The 27,943-nt window shown below is 44.2% G+C and overlaps 1 protein-coding gene across 3 annotated transcripts in view; it reads left to right on the forward strand.

Moving 5' to 3' along the window:
* The first annotated feature begins 2,356 nt into the window (after nucleotides 1-2,356).
* NAP1L1 (nucleosome assembly protein 1 like 1) overlaps nucleotides 2,357-27,943 on the forward strand; it is a 33,405-nt gene continuing 7,818 nt past the window's right edge. For 2 of the 3 annotated variants that reach the window (XM_082256073.1, XM_082256071.1), the window contains exons 1-9: nucleotides 2,357-2,471; nucleotides 15,629-15,655; nucleotides 16,033-16,121; nucleotides 16,319-16,421; nucleotides 17,503-17,644; nucleotides 17,718-17,798; nucleotides 19,743-19,871; nucleotides 19,953-20,024; nucleotides 23,534-23,673. In XM_082256073.1, coding sequence (XP_082112199.1) covers nucleotides 15,639-15,655; nucleotides 16,033-16,121; nucleotides 16,319-16,421; nucleotides 17,503-17,644; nucleotides 17,718-17,798; nucleotides 19,743-19,871; nucleotides 19,953-20,024; nucleotides 23,534-23,673 — 773 coding nt within the window. In that variant the 5' untranslated portion in view covers nucleotides 2,357-2,471; nucleotides 15,629-15,638. The remainder of the gene's footprint in view (nucleotides 2,472-15,628; nucleotides 15,656-16,032; nucleotides 16,122-16,318; nucleotides 16,422-17,502; nucleotides 17,645-17,717; nucleotides 17,799-19,742; nucleotides 19,872-19,952; nucleotides 20,025-23,533; nucleotides 23,674-27,943) is intronic. The other variant, XM_082256072.1, reaches the window with a different exon arrangement.

Raw genomic sequence — 27,943 nt, forward strand, 5'->3', positions numbered from 1 at the left:
AAATCCCAAAGTATTTGGGACTTGATATAGCGCTTGCTAATACTAACCAGAAATGGACAATTGCTTGTCAATATCCTAGGTTAGAAGTGGTGAACAAATAAATAAAGTGCTCAGGAATAATTGAGCATGTACGTAATAAAAAGATAAATGTGGATAAATAAATAAATGTCACAATTTATAAATATCACAATAAAATCATATAAGTTCCTTAAGACCCCGTTCACACTGGGGCAAGCCGACCTGTGAAGTTGCGGCGCGCAGCTCGCACCGCGACCTCGGAGTGGCCGGCACGGACTTCATATAATTGAAGTCAATGCAGGTCGCTCCGGGTCGCCCCAAAGAAGCTCCGGACCCTTTTTCTAAGTCGGAGCGACTTGTGTCGCTCCTATTAGAACGGGTCCACAGCTTCTCTATGGCAGGCGACCTACGGCGACCTGTCAGACGACCAAGTCGCCTGACAGGTCGCCCCAGTGTGAACCGGCTCTAATAGTGCCAAAAAATAGTCCAAATATAAAGTTCATAAGTGACTTCAGTGAATATGCAGGTACAACTTGAGTGCCAATAGGGAAAGTGCAGGTGCTTTGTGCTGGGTCCTCCAATAGTCCAAATGTTGGTACACGGTTGACACCACAAGTACCAGCATTTGGACTTTTGGAGGACCCAGCACAAAGCACCTGCACTTTCCCTATTGGCACTTAAGTTGTACCTGCATACTCACTGAAGTCACTTATGAACTTTATATTTGGACTATTTTTTGGCACTATTAAGGCACTTACATGATTTTACTGTGATATTTATTTATTTATCCACATTTATCTTTTTATTACGTACATGCTCAATTATTCCTGAGCACTTTATTTATTTGTCCACCACTTCTAACCTAGGATATTGACAAGCAATTGTCCATTTCTGGTTAGTATTCAGAAATATATAGTAACTAAGTAGAACTACTTCACTACTGTACTTAAGTACCGAAAGGCGGTATCTGTACTTTCCTAGAGTAGAATTTTTTTCTCCTACTTCCACTTTTACTTCACTACATTTTTTCGATGATTTCAATACTTCTACTCCGATATTTTTTTTTTGTGCTACATAATTACTCGTTACTATTATAAAAATTACCACTGCCAGAACAGTAGATGGCAGCTTTCATGAAGCTCAAAACATGTGTATAATGTCATGTGTACTTCTGACTTCTTTCTTTAATAACTTTAACAAACTTTTTACTTCTTTCTTTAATAACTACATAACACAGTACTTGTACTTTTACTTTCAGTACTTGAGTAGCAATTTTTTTAAAAAACTACTTGCAATACTTAAGTACAAAAAATGCTGAATACTTTAGTACTTCTACTCAAGTCACTTTTTGATTGAGCACTTGTACTTTTACTCACGTATTGGTTTCGAGTACTTTATACAACTTTGTTAGTATTATCAAGCGCTATATCAAGTCCCAAATACTTTGGGATTTTACTCTTTATCTACCTTTTATCCTATAGCAGCTGCTATTACCACTCCCCCCTCCCCCACAAGTATTTATATATTTAATAAACTCCCTCCTCCCAACTAGGACATCCATAGGCGCGAGGGATATACACCCTTTTGGAGTATATATTCACTTTTATTCCTGATATGTGCCTGCTGTACCATACACTTGTATAAGAAATGATCCTGTTCTCTTCATATTGCTTGCTTTATGAGAAATCCCTGGTGTTCCTGCCTGTCCCTGTAAAAACTGACCACACTGAGCAGGAGAACACATCGTGGTCAGTTCTTTAGGTGTGCTGCTCTCCAATGATCAGACTTGTCACTGTGAAGCTCAGTGTATTGCTGTTTCTCCTCCCCCTAGCTGTTATGCAGCTGAGAACAGAGGGAATGTGGTCACTTATAAAAAAAAGGCTTTAAAGGTGTAAATGAGCCTCAAGAAAACATTTTTTTTATTTTGCAATGCAGGTGCATTATGCCTTTAAATAGTGCTTGGCCCAACCAAATGATCTACAAGGAAAAGTCTGGAGCAGCCATCACTTGCCATGTTCTACAGAAGTACAAAAATAAGAAGAGTCTCTGAGGAACTAGTAGCTCAGGTCTATTGTACAGGGGGACTAGCACATGACACAAGGCAGACTCTCTGATCACTGCTCTGTCATGACTGAACCTTGGATCCCTTCCCTGACCGCTGCCCATCACTTCACAGGGCTGGCAATGAGCCCTCACTGACAGATCACACAGCAGCCTGGCCACGCCCTCCAGAAAGGCGCGCGAACCCGGACGGCCGGCGCGCGTTGCCAGGGAGACAAGGGAGGTGTACGTGCTGACGCTGTTCTATATGAGCGCGAGCGGCGGGACCTCTGCTCCTCTTATTATTTTACCGCCATCCTAGAGGGGCGCTCCCTCCTCCTGTCTCCAGGCACTGTGCGGCGGCAGCAGCAGCGGACTTCTGGCTCTGTCACCCCGGTAAGAGCTCTCAGCACGTCTCTCGAGCAGGCGGGACACCGACAGACATTGTGTTTTGGGACCGGGCGAGCCGACATATGTATGTGAGGAGACTGGGAGCGGCACCCGAGGGGAGGGCGGGGGAAAACTCCTATTACCCGGAACACACATAACGGAGCATCCTCTCCGCTCTGGCTGGATGCTCGGGCTCTGTCTCGCTCCCGCCGGACGTGTGACGGCTCCGGTCACAGCGGATGACAGTCATAGGCCTCGGCTGGGAGGGAAGTGGCAGGGCCGGAGCGCGCCCTAGAAGTGTGTACTGATGGCGGGAGCTGTCTGCTTGGTGGGGATGGAGGAGGAGAGGCGCTGTCTTCGAGCGGCCTGTCCTCTGCTATACACGAGGCGGCCTGGCAGCGCTGCACGTGTTGCTGTATTGATTAGCCTGGAGCGGATGCAGTGCGGCCTCCTCTCAGCTGCCGGAACAACGGAGCGCCCGACACGTGCACAGTATGGGCCGCACTCACAATGCCAGGATGTAGGCAGTCAGATGGGCCATGGCTGAGGAATGGCAGCAGTGATCCGCTGCTTACTCTACACGCCATCATAGAGGAAGGACAGCACATTGGGGGGAGTCAGATGGGCCATGGCTGGGGAAGGGCAGCAGTGATCCGTTGCTTACTTTACACACCATCATAGAGGAAGGGCAGCACATGGGGAGTCAGATGGGCCATGGCTGGAGAAGGGCAGCAGTGATCCGCTGCTTACTCTACACACCAGCACATGGGGGACTAAGATGGGGAAGGACAGCAGTGAATTCACACTCTACAGACCACCATAGAGGAAGGGCAGCAGTGATCCGCTGCTTACTCTACAGACCACCATAGAGGAAGGGCAGCACATGGGGGGAGTCAGATGGGCCATGGCTGGGGAAAGGCAGCAGTGATCCGCTGCTTACTCGACACACCACTATAGAGGAAGGGCAGCACATGGGGGGAGTCGGATGGGCCATGGCTGAGGAAGGGCAGCAGTGATCCGCTGCTTACTCTACAGACCACCATAGAGGGAGGGCAGCAGTGATCTGCTGTTTACTCTACAGACCACCATAGAGGGAAGGGCAGCAGTGATCCGCTGCTTTACACACCACATGGGGGTACAGCAGTGATCTGCTTATTTTACACACCAGAATAGAGGAAGGCCGACACATGGGGGGGGGAGTCAGATGGGCCATGGCCGAGGAAGGGCAGCAGTAATTCACTGCTTACTCTACACCCCACCATAGAGGAAGGGCAGCACATGGAGCGCAGCAGTGATCCGCTGCTTACTCTACACACCACCATAGGACAGCACATGTCTGGAGTCCAATGGGCCATGGCAGAGGAAGGGCAGTACATGGAAGGAGTCAAATAGGCCATGGCTAAGAAAGGGCAGCAGTGATCCACTGCTTACTCTACACGCCACCGTAGAGGAAGGCCAGCACATGGGAGCGCAGCAGTGATCTGCTGCTTGGTTTACACACCTAGCGCAGCATGTGTGGAGCGTCTGATGTGCCTTGGTTGCGGCATGGCAGCACGGGGACTGGAGCAGTTATCTTCACCTGCCATAGTGCTGCACATGTGATCAGTTATAACTCCAGCCATTTAATGGTTTGACAGTTTGGCAGAAAGCGCAAGCAAATGTGACTGTTGGCATTCTAGGCATGTCGCAAATGTAACTGTTTTGGTTTTTTAAACTGTTAAATTGATGGGTTTATTTCCGCTTTCAGCATTTTTGCACCTGTAAGCACCAGCCTAAACAGTTCTCCAGAACTGCTCTCCTTGTCCAGCCTGGGAAACTAATGGCTAAAATTTGGTACATGTGCTAACACTTGTCAGGGTAGACAGCTGGCGCACAGTTAACTGCAAAAGTTTAAAATGATTGTAAAAGCTTTATTTAAAAAGAATTACTACCTCTGCGCAGTGGTTTTGCAGAGCGGTTATGAATCGCCTCTTCTGGGGTCCCTCACCGATGCTCTGGGCTCCTCGGTGTGCCACCATAGGAATTTGCTCTCTATGTTGACACACCTGAGCCGCTTTGCGTTCGCCTGTTGACACAGCGTTGTCAGTGTACAGCAGCATGTTGCACTGCTGTACAGTAACATGTGATCGGTCAGGTGTGCTGCAGGATAGCTGGAAATTATAGCAGGTTACTGCAGCGCTGCATTTCAGTGTATAGAAAATTGCTTTAAAGGTGCTCTGCTCATATGGGAAGTGGGCGTTTATGCATACAAGGTACAAAAGCACTATTAACCACACTGAATGGACTGCTTCACACTCTTCAAATTCTGCAGCCTGTGCTTGCATTCCTATGTATGCAATGACCTCAAGCATGATGGAAGATACTATGTAAATGGAGGAATTTCTTCAGGGAAAAGTGGGGTCTGTGTTTGCAGCCGTTCAGGCTGTAAGGGCCCGTTCGCACCTGAGGCTGTGCAGGCTTACAGCCAAAGGCATAGAAACATCACATGGGCCTAAACACTTCCCCAAGGAAGGTGCATAAACCTGGACGACTGACATATATTACCAGGGAAATGAGGGAGGTGTGCATGTTGATGTGCTGCAGTCCTGTGTGGTTCACACCACTGCCACAGTGGTGTTTGCAGAAAAGGACCTGCACTATTTTCAGCACAGCATGTTGCAACAATGTATACCACATTGTAACCTGTTGCAGTAAATAAACGAATGCTGTGCCACTTTGTGACATTTCACTAAAGTTAAAAAAGTAAACGGTGTAACTTATGACCCAGCACCGCCCCTTCACAGTGCACACCAGTGGCCAGTCACTTGAACATCCACTATGAATGTTCATGGGATACAGTTGGAGAGATGGTGACTGGTAAGAGTAAAAAAGGTGAGTGGAGAGTTTGGCTTTTTTGACTTTTACTATTCTACATCCCTTCACTACTTTCAAATGTATCCCTCCTGCCTGTTTGACGTGTAAAGTTTAAAACGTTTGTGCTTTTCCCCATTCCTGGCCTGACGCATGGTATTTCTATAGCCAAATCCTGTAGGGCTAGGTTGAAACCCGATCAGTTTTTTTTTCTTTCATCCATCTGCATCCCTTTGAGGCTTTTCTTCATTTCTGCCTTGTAGACATCACAGGAAGAGGAAGAAACACCCCTTAGATAATCACCTGAGCGACCATTGGAAAATTTGCATTCTATCCTTGTTCTGGCACAATGCAACAATTTGGCTTTTTTCCTCACTTTTAGTCCCAGTGACTGTTTGTGGAGATGGATGGAAATATCCCAATAAGAAACAGAACATTAAAAATAACCCAACTCTAGGTACTAAAGATAAAATTACCCTTGCAGTTCGGCTTTCCCCTTTACACAGTGCAAGGCTAAAAGTGGTTCTAAATTCAAAATGTTCACCTTAAAGGGGAATTCGACTTCATCCGAACTAGCCTTAGAACTGTAACATCTGTTAACATTAGGATGCATTTACTGCCAGCCAGCTGTGGTTGAGGGTGAGAGGTGAGTAGTCAACCACTGTGGGGATAAATTACTGTTGTCTGAGGACACCCATAAGCTTCAATGACCCATCCGTTGGTGCTTCCTCTTCTCCCCGGCACCAATGGTGGCTTACACGGGAGTGGGGCCATGTCACCAGTGCAGCCTGAAAATGGGTAAGTATATACATTCTTATATTCTATTCCACTTTAATGCATTAAGGTAAAAACTCCCCTCTGTGTTCTACTCACCCCTATACACTAAGGCTGGGTTCACACTCCACATGGATGTGGCTCACAGCAGGGGTCTGGTGCCTCCCTGTTCTTTCAGGGCTGAATTTGGACCTGAAACAGAGCCAGATGCACATGACCCCTGCGCAATCTGCTCCGCAGCCGCCACGGTGATGTGGGAGCCAGCTCAATTGAGTCAGGCACACTTTCCTGTCATGGGAATTGGATGTGGGCAAACCCTCATCGAATTCGAACTAGTGTGGTCCCAGCTTTACCTGGCTCCTGTTGCCACTCCAGAGCTGTCTCTGCTGCAACACTGTGCCCGTCGCTTTTATTTTCAGTTAGACTCCTGTGTGAAGATATCATATTTTGATTTATTTTAGCCCCTCTTTGGACTAAAATGCAATGTTGGTGCATTATAGTCGACTAAAATTTGGTCAAGGAAATTTTTTCCCCGCTAACTTACCGCCAGTGTGGGGGAAGGGAGTGTGGATTACCAGCGCTGCTGTGTCTATAGATTCTCACATGGGAGAGGGACTGCAGGAAGAGGAGGTAAGGGATCTTTCTGTGCAATAGTTTCAGAGAATTGAAGTATAATTTTAATAATTTCAGTTATCTTTTGGTATAACTTTACATGCTCAAGTCAAATGATGCAGACGTAAGGCTATCTTAAGGCTAGGGATGCACCGAAATGAAAATTTTGGTCCGAAACCGAAAATGCAGGATGCCCTTGGCTGAAAACCGAAAATTATTTTCCCCCAAAAAAATTTACAATGGATAGAACAGGGGCATACACCAAAAACGGGCAGCGACGTACACCTGTCGCTGCCACCCTGTCACAGTATATGTACTGTGACGGGTTGGCAAGAGGTTAATTTAAACACCAATGGTATTTGTATTATGAAGCATGAGGGGTTAATGTATTGTCACTGCTGGTCACTCATCTATTAGTGACCGACCAGTGGCAGGTAATTAAGCCCTTTGTGCTGCATTAGTGCACTAATGCAGCACAAAAGGGTTAATTACCTGCCACTGGTCGGTCACTAATAGATGAGTGACCTGCAGCGACAATACATTAACCCCCTCATGCTGCATAATACTAATACCATAGGTAAGCTGCCTCAGCTCCCCGTCCCCCCCCCACTGCCTCAGCGTCCCCCTCCTCGGGTGTCCTGCATTCAAAATGCACCGCCTCTCAATGACGTCCCTACTACGATCTGTGCATTATGAATGGACATACCGGGGGGGGGGGGGCGGGGCGAGCGGCCGCTATAGAGAGAACTAATGTGATCCATCCCTGTCAGCTCAGCACGACTGTGTGAATGAGAACAGAACTGAGCTGACACCGGGCGGGCGGAGCGGCCGCTATTAGCTGTAACTGTGAGAGCTTCACTTCCTTGTCAGCGGAGATGCATGCCTGTCAGGGAAGTGAAGCTCTCACATAGTTACAGCTAATAGCGGCCGCTACACCCGCCCCCCCCCCCCCCCCCCCCCCCCGGTGTCAGCTCAGTTCTGTTCTCATTCACACATAGACGTGCTGAGCTGACAGGGATAATTCACATAGTTCTATCTATAGCGGCCGCTCGCCCCGCCCACCTCCCAGCCCGCCTGGTATGTCCATTCATAATACACAGATCGTAGTAGGGACGTCATTAAGAGGCAGGCAGCCGGCCAGAGGCGGGACTTTTAAAACCTGCGCTGCGCCCTCCTCCTTCCCCACGGCGGCCATATTTATTTTCGGTAATGTTAACCCATTATCGGTGGCCGAAATTTTGGTGCATCCCTACTTAAGGCCCGTACACACGTACCGATTGTCGGCCGTAAAGATTCGGCCGACGACCGATCGGCCGATTGTAGGCTTGTTAGTATGATGCTTCCGACAGTGCACTTTCGGCCGAAAAGAATCTGTCGTGCAAGCATTAAAATTTTTGTTGGCCAACACCAGAACGGCCGATTGTTCGCCAGTCAGTACAGAATTCGGCCGACAGACAGCAGATTTGCAAGACTGGGCATGCTCAGAAAATAAAGACCAGGAAAGTTAACCATCACATGACATCACTTCTGCAGTCGGCTGTTGTTGGCTGACAAAATTCGTGTGCAGTCTTTTGCACTTTTCAACAGACAAGACAGCACTCGGACAAAAGACGGCCGATCGTTCGGCCGACGATCGGTACGTGTGTACGGGGCTTTACTAAGGCATTTCTGGCCACAGTTGCATGGCTGCCTGCAGCCGCTGATCATTGTAGTCTGACAGCAGCAGGTGCCACTGTGAGAATAGTGTCTTGGGGGGGGAATTCCTCCATTCACCATGTGTGGAAGAACGATTTGTATGGTTAACTTCACTAGAACAGAAATAGAACTCTGGAGGTGGGGAATTCATCATTTCTGTTTGCGGGACAGGAAGTGAAGGATAAACAAAAATTAAAGGAACACTTTGAAAACACATGGAATCTCAATGAGGAGAAAAGATCATGCTTGATATCTATACTGGTATGGACTGGGTAATGTGTTAGGAACGAAAGGATGCCACAACGTTTGATGGAAATAAGAATGGTCGACCTACAGAGATCTAAAGTCAAGACACCTTGAAAATCAAAGTGAAAAAATGATGCAGCAGGCTAGTCCATTCTGCTGAAATTTAATTACAGCAACTCAAAATGGTGCCAAGTAGTTTGGCTCCCACGTACTTGTATGCATGCCTGACAAGGTCGGGGCATGCTCCTAATGAAGATAGATGGTGTCCTGGGGTATTCCTTCCATATTGGACCAGTGCATCACTGAGCTCCTGAACAGACTGAGGTACAACCTGTTGGCCTTGGATGGACTGAAACATAATGTCCTTAAGATGCTATGTTGGATTTAGGTCAGGCGAGCATGGGGGCTATTCATTGGAATCAATTCCTTCGCCCTCCCAGGAACTGGCTAAACACTCTTGACATATGAGGCGGGCATTGTCCTGCAGAAGGAGGAACCAAGGACCCACTGCACCAGCATAGGGTCTGACAATGGGTCAGAGGAATTCATCCTGATACCTAATGGCAGTCACGGTGCCAATGTCTAGCCTGTAGAGGTCTGTGTGTCCCTCCATGGATATGCCTCCCCAGGACATCACTGACTCACCACTAAACCGGTGATGATGAATGTTACAGGTAGCATAATGTTCTCCAGACCCTTTCACATCTGTCACATGTGCTCTGCTCAGGGTGAACCGGCTCTCATCTGTGAAAAGCACAGGGTGCCAATGGTGACCTGCTATTTCTGGCTTTCAATGACAAATGCCAGTCGAGCTTCACTGGCCAGTGAGCACAGGGCCAACTAGAGGGACCTTGGGGCACCTTCATTAAGTCTGTTTGGTCAGACATTCGCACCAGTGGCCTGCTGGAGGTTCTTTTTGTAGGGCTCTGGCAGTGCTCATCCTGTTCTGCTTGCACAAACTAGCAGATACAGGTCCTGCTGATGAGTCAAGGACCTAAGGCCATGTCCAACTCTCAGAGTAACTGCCTGTCTCCTGGCATCTTATCCACGCTCTTAAGACTGTGCTGGGAGACATTGCAAACCCTACACATTGATGTGCCATCCTGGAGGAGTTGGACTGCCTGTGCAACCTTTATAGCGGGGATCTCTAAACTATGGCCCTCCAGCTGTTGCGGAACTACATGTCCCATAATGCCTTGTAAAACGTTTGACATTTACACATGTCTATGCATGATGGGAATTGTATTTCCTGAAAAACTGGAGGGCCATAGTTTGGAAACCCCTGCTCTATAGCGTCCAGGTATCCCCTCATACCAGTAGTGACACTAGCTAAATGCAAAACTGTCTCCTGGAATCTCCTCCATACTCGACTGTGCTGGGAGACACCACAAACCTGGCAATGGCACATATTCATGTTCCATCCTGGCGGAGTTGGACTGCCTGTGCAACCTCTATAAGGTCCAGGCATCTGCTAATGGTACCAGAAGTTACACTGACGCTAGCCAAATGCAAAACTAGTGAAAGTCAAGAGGAGTAGGGGAAAAAATGCCATTTGCCTCTACCTGTAAAATCACTGTTTTCAGAGGATGTCTCATTGTTACCCATCTAGTGCACTTGTTTCATTAACACCAAAGCAGCTGAAACTGAACTCGCTCTGCTGCTTAACTAACCAGATCAACATCTCAGTTCTATTGACTTGATGCTATACCCTGATTAACCACTTCTGGACCTGAAGATTTTCCCCCTTAATGACCAAGATATTTTATGCGATACAGCACTGAACTTTTGACACTTTTGGGGGGCAGTGACATTCCTACAGTAATCGGTGATAAAAATAGGCACGGTTACTGTACTAATGACACCAGCAGGGAAGAGGTTAACATCGCCAATCAGTTTTAAATGTGTCCCTAGGGGGGTGCTTTCTAACTGGAGGGGTGTATTTACTTAACCACTTTAAGACCGAAAGCTTTTGCTGCATAATGACCAGGCCCTATTTTGCTGTTCGGCACTGCGTGACTTTTAACGGACAATTGCGCGGTCGTGCGATGTACCCAAACCGATCCTTTTTTTCTTTCCCCCCACAAATGGCTTTCTTTTTGTGGTATTTGATCACCTCTGCGAATGTTTTTTTTTTTTTTAATACCACAACAAAGAGCGACAATTTTGAAAAACAAAATTTTTCACATTCTGCTATATAACATTCCCTCAAAAATGTAAAAAGCTAAATTATTTAACATTTTAGGCCAATTTCTGCTACATATTTTTGGTTAAAAAAAAGCACATTAAGCGTATTTTCATTGGTTTGCGCAAAAGATATTGCGTTTACGAACTACGGGGAAGATTTGTCATTTTTATTTTTTATTTCAGGTACTTAAATAGCGCTGTCAATTTACGCAGCGCTTTACATATATACATTGTACTTTCACACCAGTCCCTGCCCTCAAGGAGCTTACAATCTAAGGTCCCTAACTCGCATACATGCACAGTAGGGCCAATTTTTTTTTTTTTTATACAGGATCCAATTAACCTACCAGCATGTCTTTGGAGTGCCCGGAGGAAACCCACGCAGGTACAGGGAGAACATGTAAACTCCAGGCAGGTGGTGTCGTGGTTGGAATGCGAACCAGCGACCCTTTTGCTGCTAGGTGAAAGTGCTAATCACTACACCACTGTGCTGCCCATTTTTTTTTTTTTTTACTAGTAATGGCGACTATCTGTGATTTTTTGCGATATTGCGGCGGACAGATCGGGACCCCTAACTGACATTTTTGACACTTTTAGGGGTACCAGTGACATTACTATAGTAATCAGTGCTAAAAATATGCACTGTTACTGTAATAAGGACACTGGCAGGGAAGGGGTTAACCCTGTGGGTGATCAAGGGGTTAATTGTAAGCTTAGGGGAGTGATTCTAACTGGGGGCGTGGCTTGTGAGATGACCATAGACATGCGATCCTATATCGCGGGATCGCATGGTCTCTAATCATCTCAGGGAGAAGGATGGACAGCTGTGTTTACATCAGCCATCCGTCTTTCTGTCAGTGGGGAGAGATTGTGAGTGGCCGGTGGCAATCGGAGCCGCCTGACACTTGCACCAGCTTCCCTGCTGACGAGCGGGAGTGCCCCGCTGCCGGTGCATGCTCGCCCCCTAGCTCCTCCCAGGTGAGCGCCGTCTATGTACCGGACTTTGCCTGGGAGAGCCAGCCTGCCGCAGTACATCTGCGGTGTCTGGATGTAAAGTGGTTAATGAACAGAGACCTATGTTCCGAAGTAAGAGGAACACAGGATCCCTGGGTTCATTACCGACAGAACAGTGGGCTGCCGTGTTTACAACGGCAGATCGCCACTGTCTCCACGGGGAGCAATCGTAGGTGCCCGGTGGCAATCTAGGCCGCAGGAACCACTGGTCACACTTCTCCCACTGATGCAAGGCACTATTTTCCCACAGACTCCAAGGATGGGGTGCTATTCCTCCCACTGACACCAATAGTAGGGCGCTATTGATGTTGAACCATTTCTCCCACCAAAAACCTTTATGGAGCGTGATTCCCTCTACTGACTGAAGGCGCTATATATATATATATATATATATATATATATATATATATATATATATATATATATATATATTTAGTGTGTGTGTGTGTGTGTGTATATATATATATATATATGTGTGTGTGTGTGTATATATTAAAATATATATTTTTTTATTATATTATGGCCATAGTCTGGCCCTACCTAAAGTCTCAAGAACAATCTGGCCCTTAAGTTTTTGGAGACCCCTGGTATACCAGCGTATAAGTGGTGTTTTTTTTTTTTTTTTTTTTTTTTTTTTTTTGGGGTATGACTTTTTGTTCGGAGTCCTTGTGCTGGAATCTCAGTGATCTCAGTGGTGCCTTATCTCAGCATGGCTTACACATATGGGTTCTTTTAAAAGTTTAAACACAAGATTCATACTTGTGTGGATGCAGCATCGGTCCCCAGGTACTTCACACTGAACAAAACAATCAAACTGCAGATCGCTCGGTTCTCACAGATCCCTGAGCAGAGAGCTGGTGACTGTCAGCAGCTTTCTGCTATGCCCATCAAAGCTCACTGGAGAGAGAGCTCGGCTCTGGAGAGAGAGAAGGCTGGCTCAGGCTCGCAGCGACCTGCTGTGGCTCAGCCAGGTGCCTGTCCAGGCATGTGGGCAGATCCTGACAAAGTTGTCCTGATCTAGCTTGAGCCTGGACCAGCTCTGATCTCAGCCGAGAGCAGGCTTCAGCTGAAAACTGATCAAAGGGAGTGCAGAACAAACCGTGAGGAGTTGGATCGGATCAAATGCAATGCACAGGCTCCATTGTTTACTTCTCAAGGCTTCCAGAGGCTGGAAGTAAACAGACTAAAAGTGGTAATTCTGTTCATCAATCTTTACTTCAAAATGACATGTGCCTGTAATGGTGAAAACTGACTGGTAAAATTGTCCAAAGGTGATGTTTTAAAAGCTCTATAGATCATTAATGTATAGCTAGCAAATGATGGGCCTCAAATTATTGCTCACTCCTGTGTGAATGGTTCACCTAATGTGTGGCACAATTGTCTTGGTAGAAGTGTGCACCTGTTAAGGGGGTTGAGGGCTTTGGGGGTGTTTTTTAGGTTTTCTTTGCTTTGCTATCACAAGGAGGCTGTTAAGCCCTCCTATGAGCATAGTGCAAGTGACAGGCCTATCAGTTGAAGCGATTAGATACTTTCTATGTTCGACCGCTTATTGCCCAGCCAGAACGCCTGGAGACAACCCTGAACCTGGAAGTGACCAGAGCTCAATAAAGCTCTTGTGCACATTTAGAAGGGAGTAGGCAGCTTTATAGCCGTTTAGATTACTCCTGCTACATAGCCAGCAGCTAGAAGTAAAAATGTAAACCTTTTGTTTGCATGCTAGCACTGCTGATAAAAATTAGGCTGGTGCCTACAAAAGGGTTAAAGCAAAAATTGTATGTGTATTAGGCTTTTGCTATGTTATAATGTGCTATAATAATGCATTGTAATTATGTTGGAATGCATTGCTCCAGTGCTGGCATATTCCCAATGCTGTCACTGCTGTCCCTTGCTGCTGCCGCCATCTTAACACCGCCGACAGGTCTGGGGTTATCCCTCTCACTCAACTCCTGTACATGCAAGAGATGCAGTGTCCCCAGCCCTGACTTCATCCTTTGCATGGAGGGGGGGGGGGGCCATGTATTAGGGAAACTTGACATATGTAATATATGCAGCAGGTTGTGATTGCCTGCCGGAACACTAAACATACAGCTGCTTATGGCTGTACACATGCTGCGATGCTGTGCTTCACAAGTGCAGTAGAATTTATACAGAATGTTGCCCAGCAACTGCTAATCAGGAGGCCATCTATTGCCTTCTCACCACCTCTAAAACACCTCTGAATCACTTTTTAGAGGAGTGGTAGTCTTTTCCACACATGTGAATGAGCCCTTGGAGCAACAAGGTGGGCTGGGGAATTTCTAAAGCTGAATTCATAGTAAATCTCTTTGGTCTTGCTTGTCTGGTCCTCTTTATTTAGCTTTGTTGTTTGAGAGGTAATATGAACCCCTGAGGCTTGGTTCTCGGTGACCTGATTGCTGTGATAGCTCCTGATTGGCTGTCAGTGATCAGTCACTGTATAACCTGAATGGAGAAATATGCAGTTTTCTCCTTGTTTGGGCTCCTATACACTACAGCTTCTAAATGTGAGCTTAGGAGCTTTTGGCATTTTAGCCAAAGCTCCTAACGCCTCTCCATAAAAGCCTATGTCAAATGTACACCTAGGCCTTTACAAGAGTTTAGAAGCTGCTACGGTTCTGGGGGGGGGGGTTAACCTCCCTCCTGAACGCAGAAGAATTGCGTTCAAGATCCGAATGTTAAGCCTGTGGCACTGCTGAGCTGTTATGGAAGCCCAGGTTGCTTTGATGGCAGAGGGAGGAGGCGCAAGAATCCAAGTTGCATGAGGTCCAGTTAGAAGTTTCCACAGTCAGTGATCCTTTGGGGAGCCATGTCATCTGGTGTTAGTCCACTGTTTTATCAATTCCAAAGTAAGCGCAGCCCTCTACCAGGAAATTCTAGAGCACTTTGCTTCCCTCTGCTGACCAACTTTATGGAGATGCAGATTTCATTTTTCAGTAGGACTTGGCACCTTAACCACACCATACCAATACCTGCTTTAATCATGGTATAACTGTGCTTGATTGGCCAGCAAACTCACCTGACCAAAATACCATAAAGAATCTTTGGGGTATTGTCAAGAGGAAGATGAGAAACCAGACCCCAACACTGCAGACGCGCTGAATAGACGCTGATTTCATTTTCCACCAACTTGGCCCACACTGCCAAAAGTAACAATACTTGGTTTAATGATCATTGAGTCACTGTGCTTGATGGGCCTGAAAACTCGCCTGACTGAAAATCTGTGGGGTATTGTCAAGAGGAAGATGAGACCCCAGACCCAACAATGCAGACAAGCCAACTATTCAAAATCCATTTTTAATTGGTCTCGCGTAATCTAATTTTCTAATACTGAATTTTGGGTTTTCACGAGCTTTAAGCCATAATCAAAACTATAAAAAATGCTTAATTGTATCACACTAACGCATCTATATAAAATGAGTTTCACTTTGAGTTGAATGACTGAAATTAACTTTTTTAAGGAGATTTAAATTTTTAACTGCACCTATACAATTCAACTTTTTTTTTTTTTTTTTTTTCTTATTGTGACATTTTCCTTTTTTATATGGGATTTAATTACTATTTACCACCAAATGAAAGCCCAATTTGTCTTTGGGAGGAGTATAGTTTACCTGGATACAAAGTAGTAGCGATAGTTTATACATGTCAAAACTGCTTTCAGGTGTTAAGATTTGTTTTACCCTTTGTCTGGAACGGGTTAAAAGTAAATATGAATATTTCAATAATTAAACATTTTTTGTAATGCCGTATTTTTATATATCTTTTTTTTTTTTTTTGTTCAGGTGTTAAGAATCTGAAAAATGGCCAACATAGACAAGTAAGTATTCTTTCTTCTTTCTAGAAATCTATAGGAAACCTCAGGTAACCCACGCTGTAGGGAACCCGAATTAGAGTTGTGTAAAATGGGCCTAAGTGGACACCTTGTTTTCTTGTTGCAAAATGGGGCAAGTTTCTTCCACTAGAGTCCTAGTTGGCTGTAATGGGGGTAAGGGGAAATATCTGGAATGGGGGCTTGGATAACAATATAAACTTGACAGATTGGCACACCTTTTCCAAATTTCATTTTGCCTGGAGTTAACGTAATTATTTTGATAGCTTATTATGAATAGGCTTATTGGTATTTGGAAGATAATGCTCCTGTGTTTTTTGCCTGGTAAAGATGACAAACATTTTAAGCTTTTGTTTTCTAAACAGCAAAGAACAGGCAGAACTTGACCAGCAGGATATGGAAGATGTAGAAGAAGTTGAAGAAGAAGAAACTGGCGAGGATGCTAATAGTAAAGGTAAAATGGATCATGTGGGATTTTTTTGGATACCCTTTTGATCACTAATGTAATAAGACTATCGCTGCAGTGTTATTTTCTTACTACTTTGAAGTTTTCAAAAGTTTTGATGCTTTTGCGCTTGGCTAATTCTTTTGACTTTGTATTCACTCAATCATGGAACAATATTGAATGTAATTCTTTTGTTCTACTTCCAGCTAGACAATTGACTGCACAAATGATGCAGAATCCTCAGATTCTTGCTGCCCTGCAGGAAAGGCTAGATGACCTTGTGGGTACTCCTACAGGTTATATTGAAAGGTAAGTCAACATTCTAAAGCAAAAAGTGTTTAATAGACTCTTAGCTTTGTTGCACAACAGATCAAACTCAATCTTGATCACAGCCTAAAGCCTCATACACACAATTAGATTATCGGGACAAATTTTCGTCCGTTTTTTTCTGCATGCTAGTCTAGTCTCAAAAGTGAAGGTTACTTTCATACGAAAATTCTCATACGACTGAATTCCACTTCAGAAGAGTCATGCGTTGCATTGTCTTGTATGTGTTTTGTTTCCGAGCATGCGCAGCCTTGCTCTTACTATTTCTTTTTTTTTTGGACAAACTGCACCAATTAAATGAAAATCGGACGTGTTCATGTACGAACATTTTTATTCATTTATGGCCTGCCCATTTAGCTTTTGTCGTATAAAAATTCCCAATTGCCTGTCGAAAGCACCAGACGAACGATCTGAAAATGGCAGATCGGACGAAATTTTACTGCTTTTTTTTTTTTCCTCATCGTGTACAGGCCTTTCTCTTTGCAAGCTTTTTACTTGCACAGTAAAGTTGTGAAGCTTGCTATTTTAGAAAGCACAAGAAATTTGAATAAGTACACAGTATAGCTCACATTTTAAACTTTCATATAGAAAGGTCTTTTTAGAAACCAGTACCACAGGGTGTCTTAATCTAGAAAATAAGAGGCTTGTCTGTCAGACTGACGTTGGCCTAACGTAGGTTAGCACATGTGTGGCTTCTCTGGCGAACAAATTACATGCATCTTGATGGTGTCTGTTTTTAGGCATGGCTCAAACAAATTAAATGGCTTGCGGATGCTATAATGCAAAGCCGTATCAGTATAGTAACATTTTCTATGCCAGAATGGAAATTTTGTTCCCTTATCTCTTGGCTGATGCAAAGTAACTGGGTAAGACATGCCAGCATGTCATTTCTCATCACTCAGTTCGGTCCCATGTCTGTGCGTGACAGGATCTGTGTTTAGAAAGCAAAGAACCTGCATAATGAAGAGCAGAGTACTTGTGTGTAAAATCTGGAATTGTAACCCCTATTTACTATAGTCTAAATTTCAGTGTGGTGAGTCTAAAAATGTTTTTTCTGTTGCAGTTTGCCTAAAGTAGTCAAGCGTAGAGTAAATGCACTAAAAAATCTTCAGGTGAAGTGTGCACAGATCGAAGCAAAGTTCTATGAAGAAGTCCATGCATTGGAGAGGAAATATGCCGATTTATACCAGCCACTCTTTGACAAGGTGACTTGTATTCATTATGTGTATACTTATTCTTCACCTTACTTTTTACTAACTATAAATGTTGAATTTTTAGAGAAGCCAGATCATAAATGCTACATATGAGCCTACAGAAGAGGAATGTGAGTGGAAAATAGATGAAGAGGAGGAAATTTCAGTAAGTACTCTATGGATTTTTCAACAATCTTTATTGATTGCGGTCGGTAACATGCTTTTTTTCCCATGGTTTTGCTGCCATTTTGCACCTGCGAAAAAGAGGTGACTTCAATAATGCACCCAAAACACAACTGCATGTGCATTTTTCACACCTTTAGATCGTTTCCATTCATATCAATGGGTAGGTTTGTTTTTGGTGTGTAGGGGTTTTTTTTTTTTTTTTTAGCTTTGTTTCTGGCAGAGGTTCAAGATTAAGTCTTTGGGCTCTCAAGGCTGGGTAGATGTTTGTCTTTTGAGAATAGAGCTGCAGACACAGCAGGTTTTTCTTGACAACCTAGAGGGCATCACTGAGCCTCACCTAGTCACAAGTGGTAGAGGTTGGAAAGTACTAGTTCAGAAATGTTTTGACCCCCCCCCCCCCCAGTTGACCCTCCCACTATGTCAGTCTTTCTAAATATGACCTTTTTTATTGTACCGCATGTCGAAATGACTTGCTACCAGACTACACAATGTTATATTTTCAGCCAAATCCTTGTTCATACATATTTTTTTTTTTTTTTTTTTTTTTTTATTGGGCTATGATGCAATACTAATGCTGGCCATACACTATACGAAAAATCGCTCAAACTCCTTTTGGAAAAACAAGCAGACGGTCATGTCATCGTGTAAAGACTGAATTTGATCGATAAATCGTTCAATGGACACCCGTTCTTTGTTTTGTCACATATGCCTAGTGAAAACAATTTGGGCGAGAAACACATTAACCTTTCAATTTAACGTTCGTTCTGCAGAAGGATCTACTTTTTTTTTTTTTTTTTTTTTTCCAGCTCTGAAGTTAAAACTGATTTTTCTATTTGTGCCTATTAACTGGACGAAGAACAAATGGACCAAATGATAGATTTTTTAACTTTTTTCAGCTAGTGTATGGCCAGCATTAGACTGCAGTGTTTAGTTTCAGATATTCTGGTAAAATGTTCAGCTAGGTATTTGGAGATTTAGCTATAAAGGTTCTGCTTGGTAAGGTTTAGGGCTTCTCACCAGATGCAGTCACCCGTAAACACTTAGTTTTACTAAATCCACTAAAGTAAAATCAGTCTGTGTATATACAGTAAAGCATGCTGGTTATACTCACTGTGGAACCTAAGGGGTTAATCCACAAAAGGCCGTTTGATCCTGTCTTCTGATACACTCCTTCTTCCACTGTCCCCAATCTGCTGACAGCCTTTGGAGTCACTCTGTACATAATCAGTTTAGTGTGTATTGCTAAAGTGGGTTATCCCCCCCCCCCCCCTTCCTTTTTAATGGTGCAGGTTATTGGCACGGGGCAAATCTGCACTGTCCAGTTAGGGGTCCTTCAGCCTCATAGGACACCAGAATGGAATGAAAGCTCCAAGCATTAACCAGACATTGATAGAAGTCACAGGGCAGCTATATACTGCTGAGAAGGTAATTGGCATGGCAGTTTATAGTTATCAAAATAATTGCATTTCCGTGTCTGTGGGAGACCAGATATAGTTAATGCAGGGTCCTGGGTTTAGTAACACTTTAGGTAAACTAATTCAATTGACTTAGTTTAAACCTTTTGTGGTGCATTTAAGACGGTGTGTGTTTTTGCAAACAAAAAAAAATACTGTAAGGTAATTCAAACGTTAAGGTAATTCAAACGTGTAAAAGTGTGTGTAATGTCAACACCTTACAAATGCATGTATATTTGCATGCATCGCAGTATATACAAGCCCTTGTGCTACTACCCTGCCTGCAATTTTACTGCTAGGAAAATGTAAATTTTATTTTAAGTGTAAGAATTTTATGGTTGGGTTGTACAGGAGTCGGACTTGTACGGGCCAATTAAACCTGGATAAGGGTGCTGCTCTTTAACTCAAGCTTTGGGGATGCCCAGCACTCATTACTGTGAGCAACTTTTTAATAGCAGTTTTCGTTCAAGGAGGAGATGAAGGAGAAAGCTAAAGTTGAAGAGGAGAAAAAAGACGAAGAGAAAGAAGACCCCAAAGGAATTCCAGAATTCTGGTTAACTGTATTTAAAAATGTTGATCTTTTGAGCGATATGGTCCAGGTATGCCTCAATTGCATGTTATCTATAAAACGTTCAATGTTGTAGTTGTCTGCATTTTGGCTAAAAACTCTTTGCTTTTAGGAGCACGATGAACCCATCCTAAAGCATTTAAAGGACATAAAAGTAAAGTTTTCAGATGTCGGTCAGCCAATGGTAAGATCTCATGCATCAGTCTCCTTAAAATAGATGTAAACCCTCACCTTGTAAAACAACCCATTCACTTTAAAATAGAAACGAGGCAAAACATTTGTATATACATGGGGGGGGGAGTAAGCTAGGGAAGAAGCGGCAGGACACTGACCTCGGCGAGGGCTGTGTAGGGAGTGGCATGTGAGCACATCTGACCTTTGGAGAGCAGGCGAGTTCCATAGCTAGAACTGACTGGTGTGTTCTACTGCTTAGTGTGGTCAGTTTTTTATAGGGAAGTGCAGACTGTCAGGAACACCAGGGATTTCACATAAAGGAAGCAATACAAATCGAACAAGATACCCTTTTCATAAAAGTACATGGTACAGCAGGCACATCAGGAATGTGAAATGTTGGCTTTACATATTTAACTTGCAGTTGTAAGTACCTAGTGAACATTTCGAAGACTAAAAATTGCTGCACTTGTATCACAATATATAAAATGTATAAATCAACTGCCTTTAGCACAATAAGTGACTTTAAATGGCATGTATATTGGCAAAATATACTTTAAACCATATCAATTAGTGAAAAATGTCAATCTGTCATCCATCAGTCCTATTTCAGGTCTTCCAGTACATGCAAGGAAAAGTGTTCTCCCAAAGATGACCTCGACCTCTGACGAAAGCACATGTCAGACCCCTGCCCTTACCAACCCATGACAAAGGACTGGCCAGTCTTACACCGTGCTTTCACTTGGGTAAAATTTTTTTTTTTTTTTTGGTACTCTTGGAGGGATCTGGGGCTCGAACAGACCTCAAACCCCTCCTCTGCACCTAAAAGCATTCAAAACGCCAAGTTTGGCTGTTTTGAATGCAGTAATTTTTTTGAATTTGGCACGGAGTACCTGGAAGTGATGTCATGACATTACTTCCAGGTTTTTACATGGAGAGCTGATCTGAGCCGAATGCGGCCTTGATCGGGTCTTCGCTTCGGCGGCTGTGCAGGCTGGTTGCCCGGGTCTTCCGGTAAGACGGGAGACCCGGGCGAGCCGCATCATTTGTCCTTAGACAGCTGACTGTCGGCTATGGACGCCGGTATTAGGGTGATGCCTCTAGCTGCAGGCATCACTTTGGTACATGCACTTTCCCGAAATATCGGCAATATCGGTCACCTTGGCCGATTCCGATATATCGGGGAAAGTGCAGATCCGCCCTCGATATATTGGCTTTGTTGATCGGTCGATCCCTAGTCTGTACACACACTGTCACCAGACAGGCATGTTTAGAGATTTATTTATGGTACAGTAGCATTCAAGGGACATGGTTTCTTTGCATGCTTTAGAGACAATTTTTAACACTTTTCAAAATATAGTTTTATGAAAAGGTCAGTGGTGCAATATATTTACAGAAAGGGGTGCTACAGAGGAAAAGGTTGAAAATGCTAATACCAGGACATTATGTATTCTTCAGAGTCCAGCGACTAAGGGGAAAAGTTGCAGTGCCTCTCGTACCTTTAGATGTACCTTGGCCAAACAAACTGTGCTGGCCTTCTTCTTTTTTTTTTTTTTTTTTTTTTTTTTCTCAAAGGGGTGTGTTGACAGGGGCCATCTGACCATTTTAAGTGTCAGAGGTGTGGTTTCTGGGACGTTACTGACTGTCCCCAGATAGCTTTCTATAGGTTTTATTTGGGGTTTCCAGAAGGGGAATGTGGATTAGTTATTGGGAAGGATCTGTGTCCGATCAATGGGACTGAGGACACCCTGGCATAAGTTAAGTGTTTGTATGGTGTGAGGGGGGGGGGGGGGGGGGTCACAGGCTTATGAAACAAGGCTGAGATGCATGTGGAGACATGAACAAAACTGATGTTGTTGCATACAGCTTTTCATGGACCCAATGCGCACAACCATTACACCACAAACCTCAAAAGGCATCTGCTAAACTTGTCCATCACAAAGGTCAACTGTATAAAACTTTTAGGACCAAAATAGCAGTAAAATTCCTCCAGGCAGCAGAGGTCAGCCCAATTAAACTACCTTCCACTGTTTGTCCAAGAATGCCCTCCAGCACAAGCATGATTCATTGGATTGCATGAAGATTAAAAGCTTTGTGTGAAGCAGCCTCCCAGCACCCCCTAATACTCTGTCTAGCAATGTCTACAAGTCCCTTGGCTGTCCAGGACTCTCCTTTCTGATTGGCTGAGACACAGCCATGGGAGCCAGTGGACAGATGGGGCTCAATTGTAATTTCTGTAGCAATGCAGGGAAAGACTGGTTAGGAGCGAGGATGTTAACACTATCATATTTCATGAAGTAATAGCACAGCCAGAATATGGACATATTTACTTGTCAATTTGTAGCGTTTTGAGCCCAAACATGGGCTACCCTAGAGTACTGGTAGCAGAACCAGCCCAAATGTATCTCCTAAGGTAAACTGGGCATCAAAACCTTTCAGTCAGCCAATCCGGAAAGGGGGTGTGGCCGAACCACCGCTTCATGTCTGAATGGACACATGGAGCTGCAGCTCAGCGCTGCTGACTTTACTATCACTTTAATAAACATGGTGCACTCAGTGTTGCAGATAGAATTGCTTTGTACAGAAAGAAAGCAGCCTGGAGCAGTTTTGTTGGCATTGAGTTCTAAAACCTTTTCTGAAGTTGACCCTTCTGTGTTGAGGGTCAACTATGTAAAGGTAAGTGGACACCAGCTGGAGATTGGTGGGTGTCTTTCTCTTTGGGGAAAACCCTTTTCTTGCTTTTCCTGGAAGATTTGAAATTGGATTAATGGTGTCTTAAAGATGGACATATTTCACAAATGTTTGTAAGAATACATTTTGTAGCTCTATATACACACAAGTCTTACACTTGTGAGAAATAGACAGTTGAATTGTACACATTTTTTTATTTGATATAAGCGCAGCACAATTTAGTTAATGGTAAGTTTGAACCTTAAAGGACTAACAAAATGCTCATTTTTTTTTTTTGCGGGCAAAATGTGCATTTACTTCACTGTGCAATGCTTTCAAGGCTCCTAAAACAGAATACTGATGCCATGCAGGCCTCCTGCAGACTGAGTGAGCTATCTGCCAGGCAGTTTTACATTGACATGAAGAATCCATGAACTATACAATCAGTCATCAGTGCCATGGTAGTTTGAGAAATGCAAGCCTACAGCCATAAAGGCTGTCGGTAGTTGTAGTCCATTCACAGAACACTAAATAGAATGCAGCTGTGTGCGGCTCCTGACACGCTATTTAGATGGGGGGGGGGGGGGGGATACATTTGTAATATGTTTCGCCCTGCATATGGGTTTAACCTGTTACAAAAGGTGAACTCATCCTCTAATTTTTTTTTTTTTTCCGAATTTATGCTGGTTAAAATTTTTGTACTACTCTGTAGTCAGACAAAATAACAGGAACAAGCCATTTCAGGTTTTTAGTGTAGTGTACTTTAGAAGATACTTGCTGCTTTTTAGGTTTTGTATTTTTAATCTAGTAGTTTACTACTGACTTTTTTTTTTTTTTCACCTCTATCCCCAGAGTTTTACTTTAGAGTTTCATTTTGAGCCTAATGAATTCTTTACAAATGAAGTTTTGGCAAAAACATATAAAATGAGGTCGGAGCCTGATGAGACTGATCCCTTCTCATTTGATGGACCTGAAATTATGGGCTGTACAGGGTAAGTTGTGTTTTTTTTTTTTTTTAAAGCAAATTTAGAAGCTGTGACGAAATTCAGCAAATGGTGTTTCCCATTGCACACTGGTGACTGAGGTTTCGATATAGGTGGCAGACTAGCGATTGTGTATTTATAAAATGTTGGAAAATGCCTCACTCCTGCAGGCTGGACAAAATTTCTTGTTTTTTTTTTTTTAATGGGATTAATTCTTGTGATTGAGCCATCTAGTGGCCAAAATGCAGTATAGTTTTCTGAACTGAGAAAATGCACTGCAATTTGTCCAATAGGGGGGGTGACAGTTGCAGAAAATACAGGGAAAATTTATCCAGCCTGGATCTGTGTATTCAACTAAACTTAGTTTTAAAATGGTATTTATTCTTTTCCCATTGGAAAGCTTTCATCTGTTCTGTCCAGAGGTGATGGTGGGAAATCCCAATAGGTTACTCATTTTACAAACTTGTATCCTATCCGAAAATGTTTGTCATGCTATAACCCAACGCCATCATAGGCAGCATCAGTGAAATAATGCCAGCGTACCAGAATTGACGTTGACTAGTTGCATTGTAAAAAAAAATGCAATGTTTCAGAACTCTGCAATCTTCCTAAGGGTGCATGATGCAATTAGATATATTGTAAGAATTCAGGTGTGTGCTTTCCAATAGATAATGCAGAGGTTTCTACAGCTGGATGGTGTAGATGGAGCCCTCCAGCCCCCCCCCCCCCCCCCCCCCCGGGTAGCTTTCTGGCTCACTTCCTTTTATGAGCCACCGCTGAGAACCTCCTAATCTGATTGCTTGTATGGGGACAGTGTCATGAGGGTAGTCTATCTCTGTGGGTGTGCATTAGCGCATGCCTGACCTCCGGGGAGGGCGCACTGTGGGGCTGCTTCCATTCTTATTTATTTTTTGCAAATTTTGCTTGTGGGTTCCTCGGGTTCAGTATGGACCCTGCAGGCCATGTGTCCCCACCTGACCCACCTCACGGAGGCCACAGGGCCTTGCGGATCTCCACTGTCATGCTTTTTTTTTCGGGCAGCATTTAGGCCCGGGTGGAGGTGCGCTGAAACATTTCTCCACCTACTCCTGCCTGATCTGATGTCTAGGGTTCGGAGTCCGACTTGGCCACCGCAGACCAGTGTTAATTTTGGCAGCAAATTTCAATTTAGTTTTAGTCTTAGTCTTAGGACTAAAATGGCATTTTAGTTTTAGTCCCATTTTAGTCTTCTGCAAGTGTTTTTAGTTTGTCGTATTTAGTCAACTAAAACTCCAGTACATTTTAGTCGACTAAAACGTCCTACATTTTAGTCGACTAAAACGAATTTTAGTCATCTATAATCGAATGGGTGTAGTTCAATTGTAATTTGTAATGCATTATTTAAGCATTTCTCTACAATTTCCAAACTCATATACTACTGCTGGTCCTGGAATGAAAAATCTAATATGTTATTATTTATGGTATTAAGCTTTGAGCATGCACCAGTGTTAATTTTGGCAGCAAATTTCGATTTAGTTTTAGTTATAGTCTTTTGACTAAAATGCCATTTTAGTTTTAGTCTTATTTTAGTCATCTGAATTGTTTGTTTTTAGTCGTATTTTAGTCGACTAAAATTGTGTTAATTTAGTCGACGAAAAAGTTTTAGTCGACGAAATTAACACTGCCGCAGACGTGGGGGGTCCTCCCTGCCGGGTCTGGTACCTCGCACCGTCTCCTCGGATAATGAGGATGACATTTCTACCTCCCCTGCCGCGCATGATAAAGGCGTTGGTGGATGCATGACACCCTGCAATTTGGAGGATGCAGCGGCGACTGCACCTGGGGAGCAGGTAGCATCTGGCACTCATGTAGGATGGGGCTGTCTGAAACGTTCCCCTGGCATGTCTAAGCGGCTCCTAGACGTTACCCTTTTGAGGAGTCTCTTGTACAGTGGACTGTTCCGCCTTTGGATGTATGGCCTCTAGGCTGCATAGGACTACTGTTCTGGTGGAGGAATCCCCATCCGTTAAGGACTGGGGGATAGGATGGTGTGGGCTCTGGCCCGCGATCTGCACTCCCTGGCTGGGCCTGCGCTGGGAACAGTGTTCATGATTGCCCTTGCCACGCAGATTCAGCCTGAAGGGCGGAGTTCCAACGCCGTGACTTGGTGAAGGGCGAGTCCTTCCCGCCCTGGGGAAGCTGTTGGTCCAGCTGGTGCAGGGGCTGCGATTTGTTTGCGATGCCGCACTGGATACAGCTCCTTTTTTGTATGGGTCACCTGTCAGTTTCGATGGTGGTTGTCCGGCGTATACTTGCCCGGAGTGTTGGTCTGCGAATCAAACTTCTAATAAGGCTTTAATGGATCTCCCTTTTCAGGGGTATTGCCTGTTTGACGCTCCCTGGATGACATTATATAAGGGTTTCACAGGGGGAAGAGTGCCTTTTCTTCCACAGGCTAACAAGGGTTAGGGCCTTCATCACAGACAGGGTCCCTTCTTTTCGGCTCTCAAATAGTTTCTCTTCCCTCGGACAATCGATGTGGCAAAGTCCTTGAAGACTTCCTCGGATGGTTCCAAACGACTCTGGTCTGAACAAGAGTCGTGTGTGTTTTCTCCAGACTACCTGAAAATGTGTCCTCACCCATTTAGGCGGTGGGGGGACCTTTTTTGTCGGTTCTTGGACCTGCGGTTGGCCGGTTCCCCCAGTGCCCTTCTTTGGACTCGCTCCAAACATCCATTCTGAGGACTAACCAGAACTGGACAGAATACCACAGATGTGGCCAGACCAATAGTTGTATAAATGGCAGGATTATACTTTTAGCTCTGGAATATATACCCTTTTTAATGTGCTAATATTTTCTGTCGTCCTTGGTAGCTGCAGCTTGACGTTGCATGCTATTGCTCAGTTTGTCTTCCGCTGGGACCCCCAGATCTTTCTCTATTGAATCCCCCAGAGGTTCTCCCCTTAGTGAGTAGTTTGTTTTTTTATCCCCAATGTGCATTACTTTACATTTCTCCTCAATAAACCTCATTTGCTATGTAGTTGCCCCTGCTATTTTGTTCTGGTCGATTTGTAAAATTTCAATATCCTGATATTGTTTGCCTTATTTTTTTCAGACAAAAAAAATTGGGGTGGAGCTATGTGTCCCATCCCCTCTATTTTTGAATAAACAAAATTGGTCCCAAGACAACCTTGGGGTACCCCACTTACCACTCCAGACCATTCGGAGTACGATATCGCCACCCTTTGGACACGCCCCTGTAACAAGTTTGTATCCATGAACAAACTGTATGGTTGATACCTGCAGACCTGAGCTCGTAGATGAGCGTTTATGGGAAACTATCGAAGGCTTTTGCAAAATCCAGATAAGACATCCACAGGCCTCCACCCCATCTAGATGCCAACTCACTTCCTTGTAGCATGGTAACTGGTCTGGCAAGAACAACCCTTTGTAAACCAATGCTGATTACTACTGATGTTACTGTACAGCAAATTCTTGGATTTTGTTCTTGTATCACCCCCCTCCAATTTACCTATTATGCTGACTGGTCCTTAGTTTTCCAATGTCTCTGCCCTTTTTTTTTTTTAATAGTTGTTCCTCATTGGCTTTTTTGCAGTCAGCTGGTACAATTCCTGTCAGTATGCTGTCCACAAAGATTAGGCACAATGGTCTAGCTATAACCCAACTGAGTTATTTGAGGCGTCTCGGGTGTAAGCCATATGGTCCTGGTGACTTTGTGTTAAGCTTATCCAATCTTTCCTTTATTCCAGCCTCTTGTTAGCCACGAGGGCACATACTGTGATGTGCTAAGGTGTTGGCTTCAAACCCATTTGAAATAGTGAAGCCCTTATGAACGATAAACATGTTATACTTGCCTGCTCTGTGCAATGGCTTTGCACAGAGACCCCTGAACCTCTTCTGGGGTCCCCTGTTGGTGCACTGGGCAAGGCAACTTCTGCTTACTTCCAAGTGCCACCATAGCAAGTTGCTTGCTATGGGGGCATTTTTGCAGACTCTATCCTCAGCCAGACTGCATGCATTAAACACACAGCATGGCTTGGCCCTGCCCCCTCACTCCCTCTTCACAGAATTGACAGCGGCAGGAGCCTGTGACTCCCTCTGCAGTCTGAGGAGAGAAGGCAGCACTGCAATCAGGCTCAGTAAGTATATGGGGGGGGGGAGCTAAAAATAAGTGGTGGATTTTTTGTTTTTTTTATTAGAATTAGGGTAAAGAGCCTTTAGATTTAAGTGATGTGCAATTATAGATCATATTCATTACTTTTTACATCTGAAATCCTA

This window comes from Pelophylax lessonae (assembly GCF_965119305.1).
Source record: "Pelophylax lessonae genome assembly, chromosome: 4".
In the NCBI taxonomy this organism is placed as follows: Eukaryota; Metazoa; Chordata; class Amphibia; order Anura; family Ranidae; genus Pelophylax; species Pelophylax lessonae.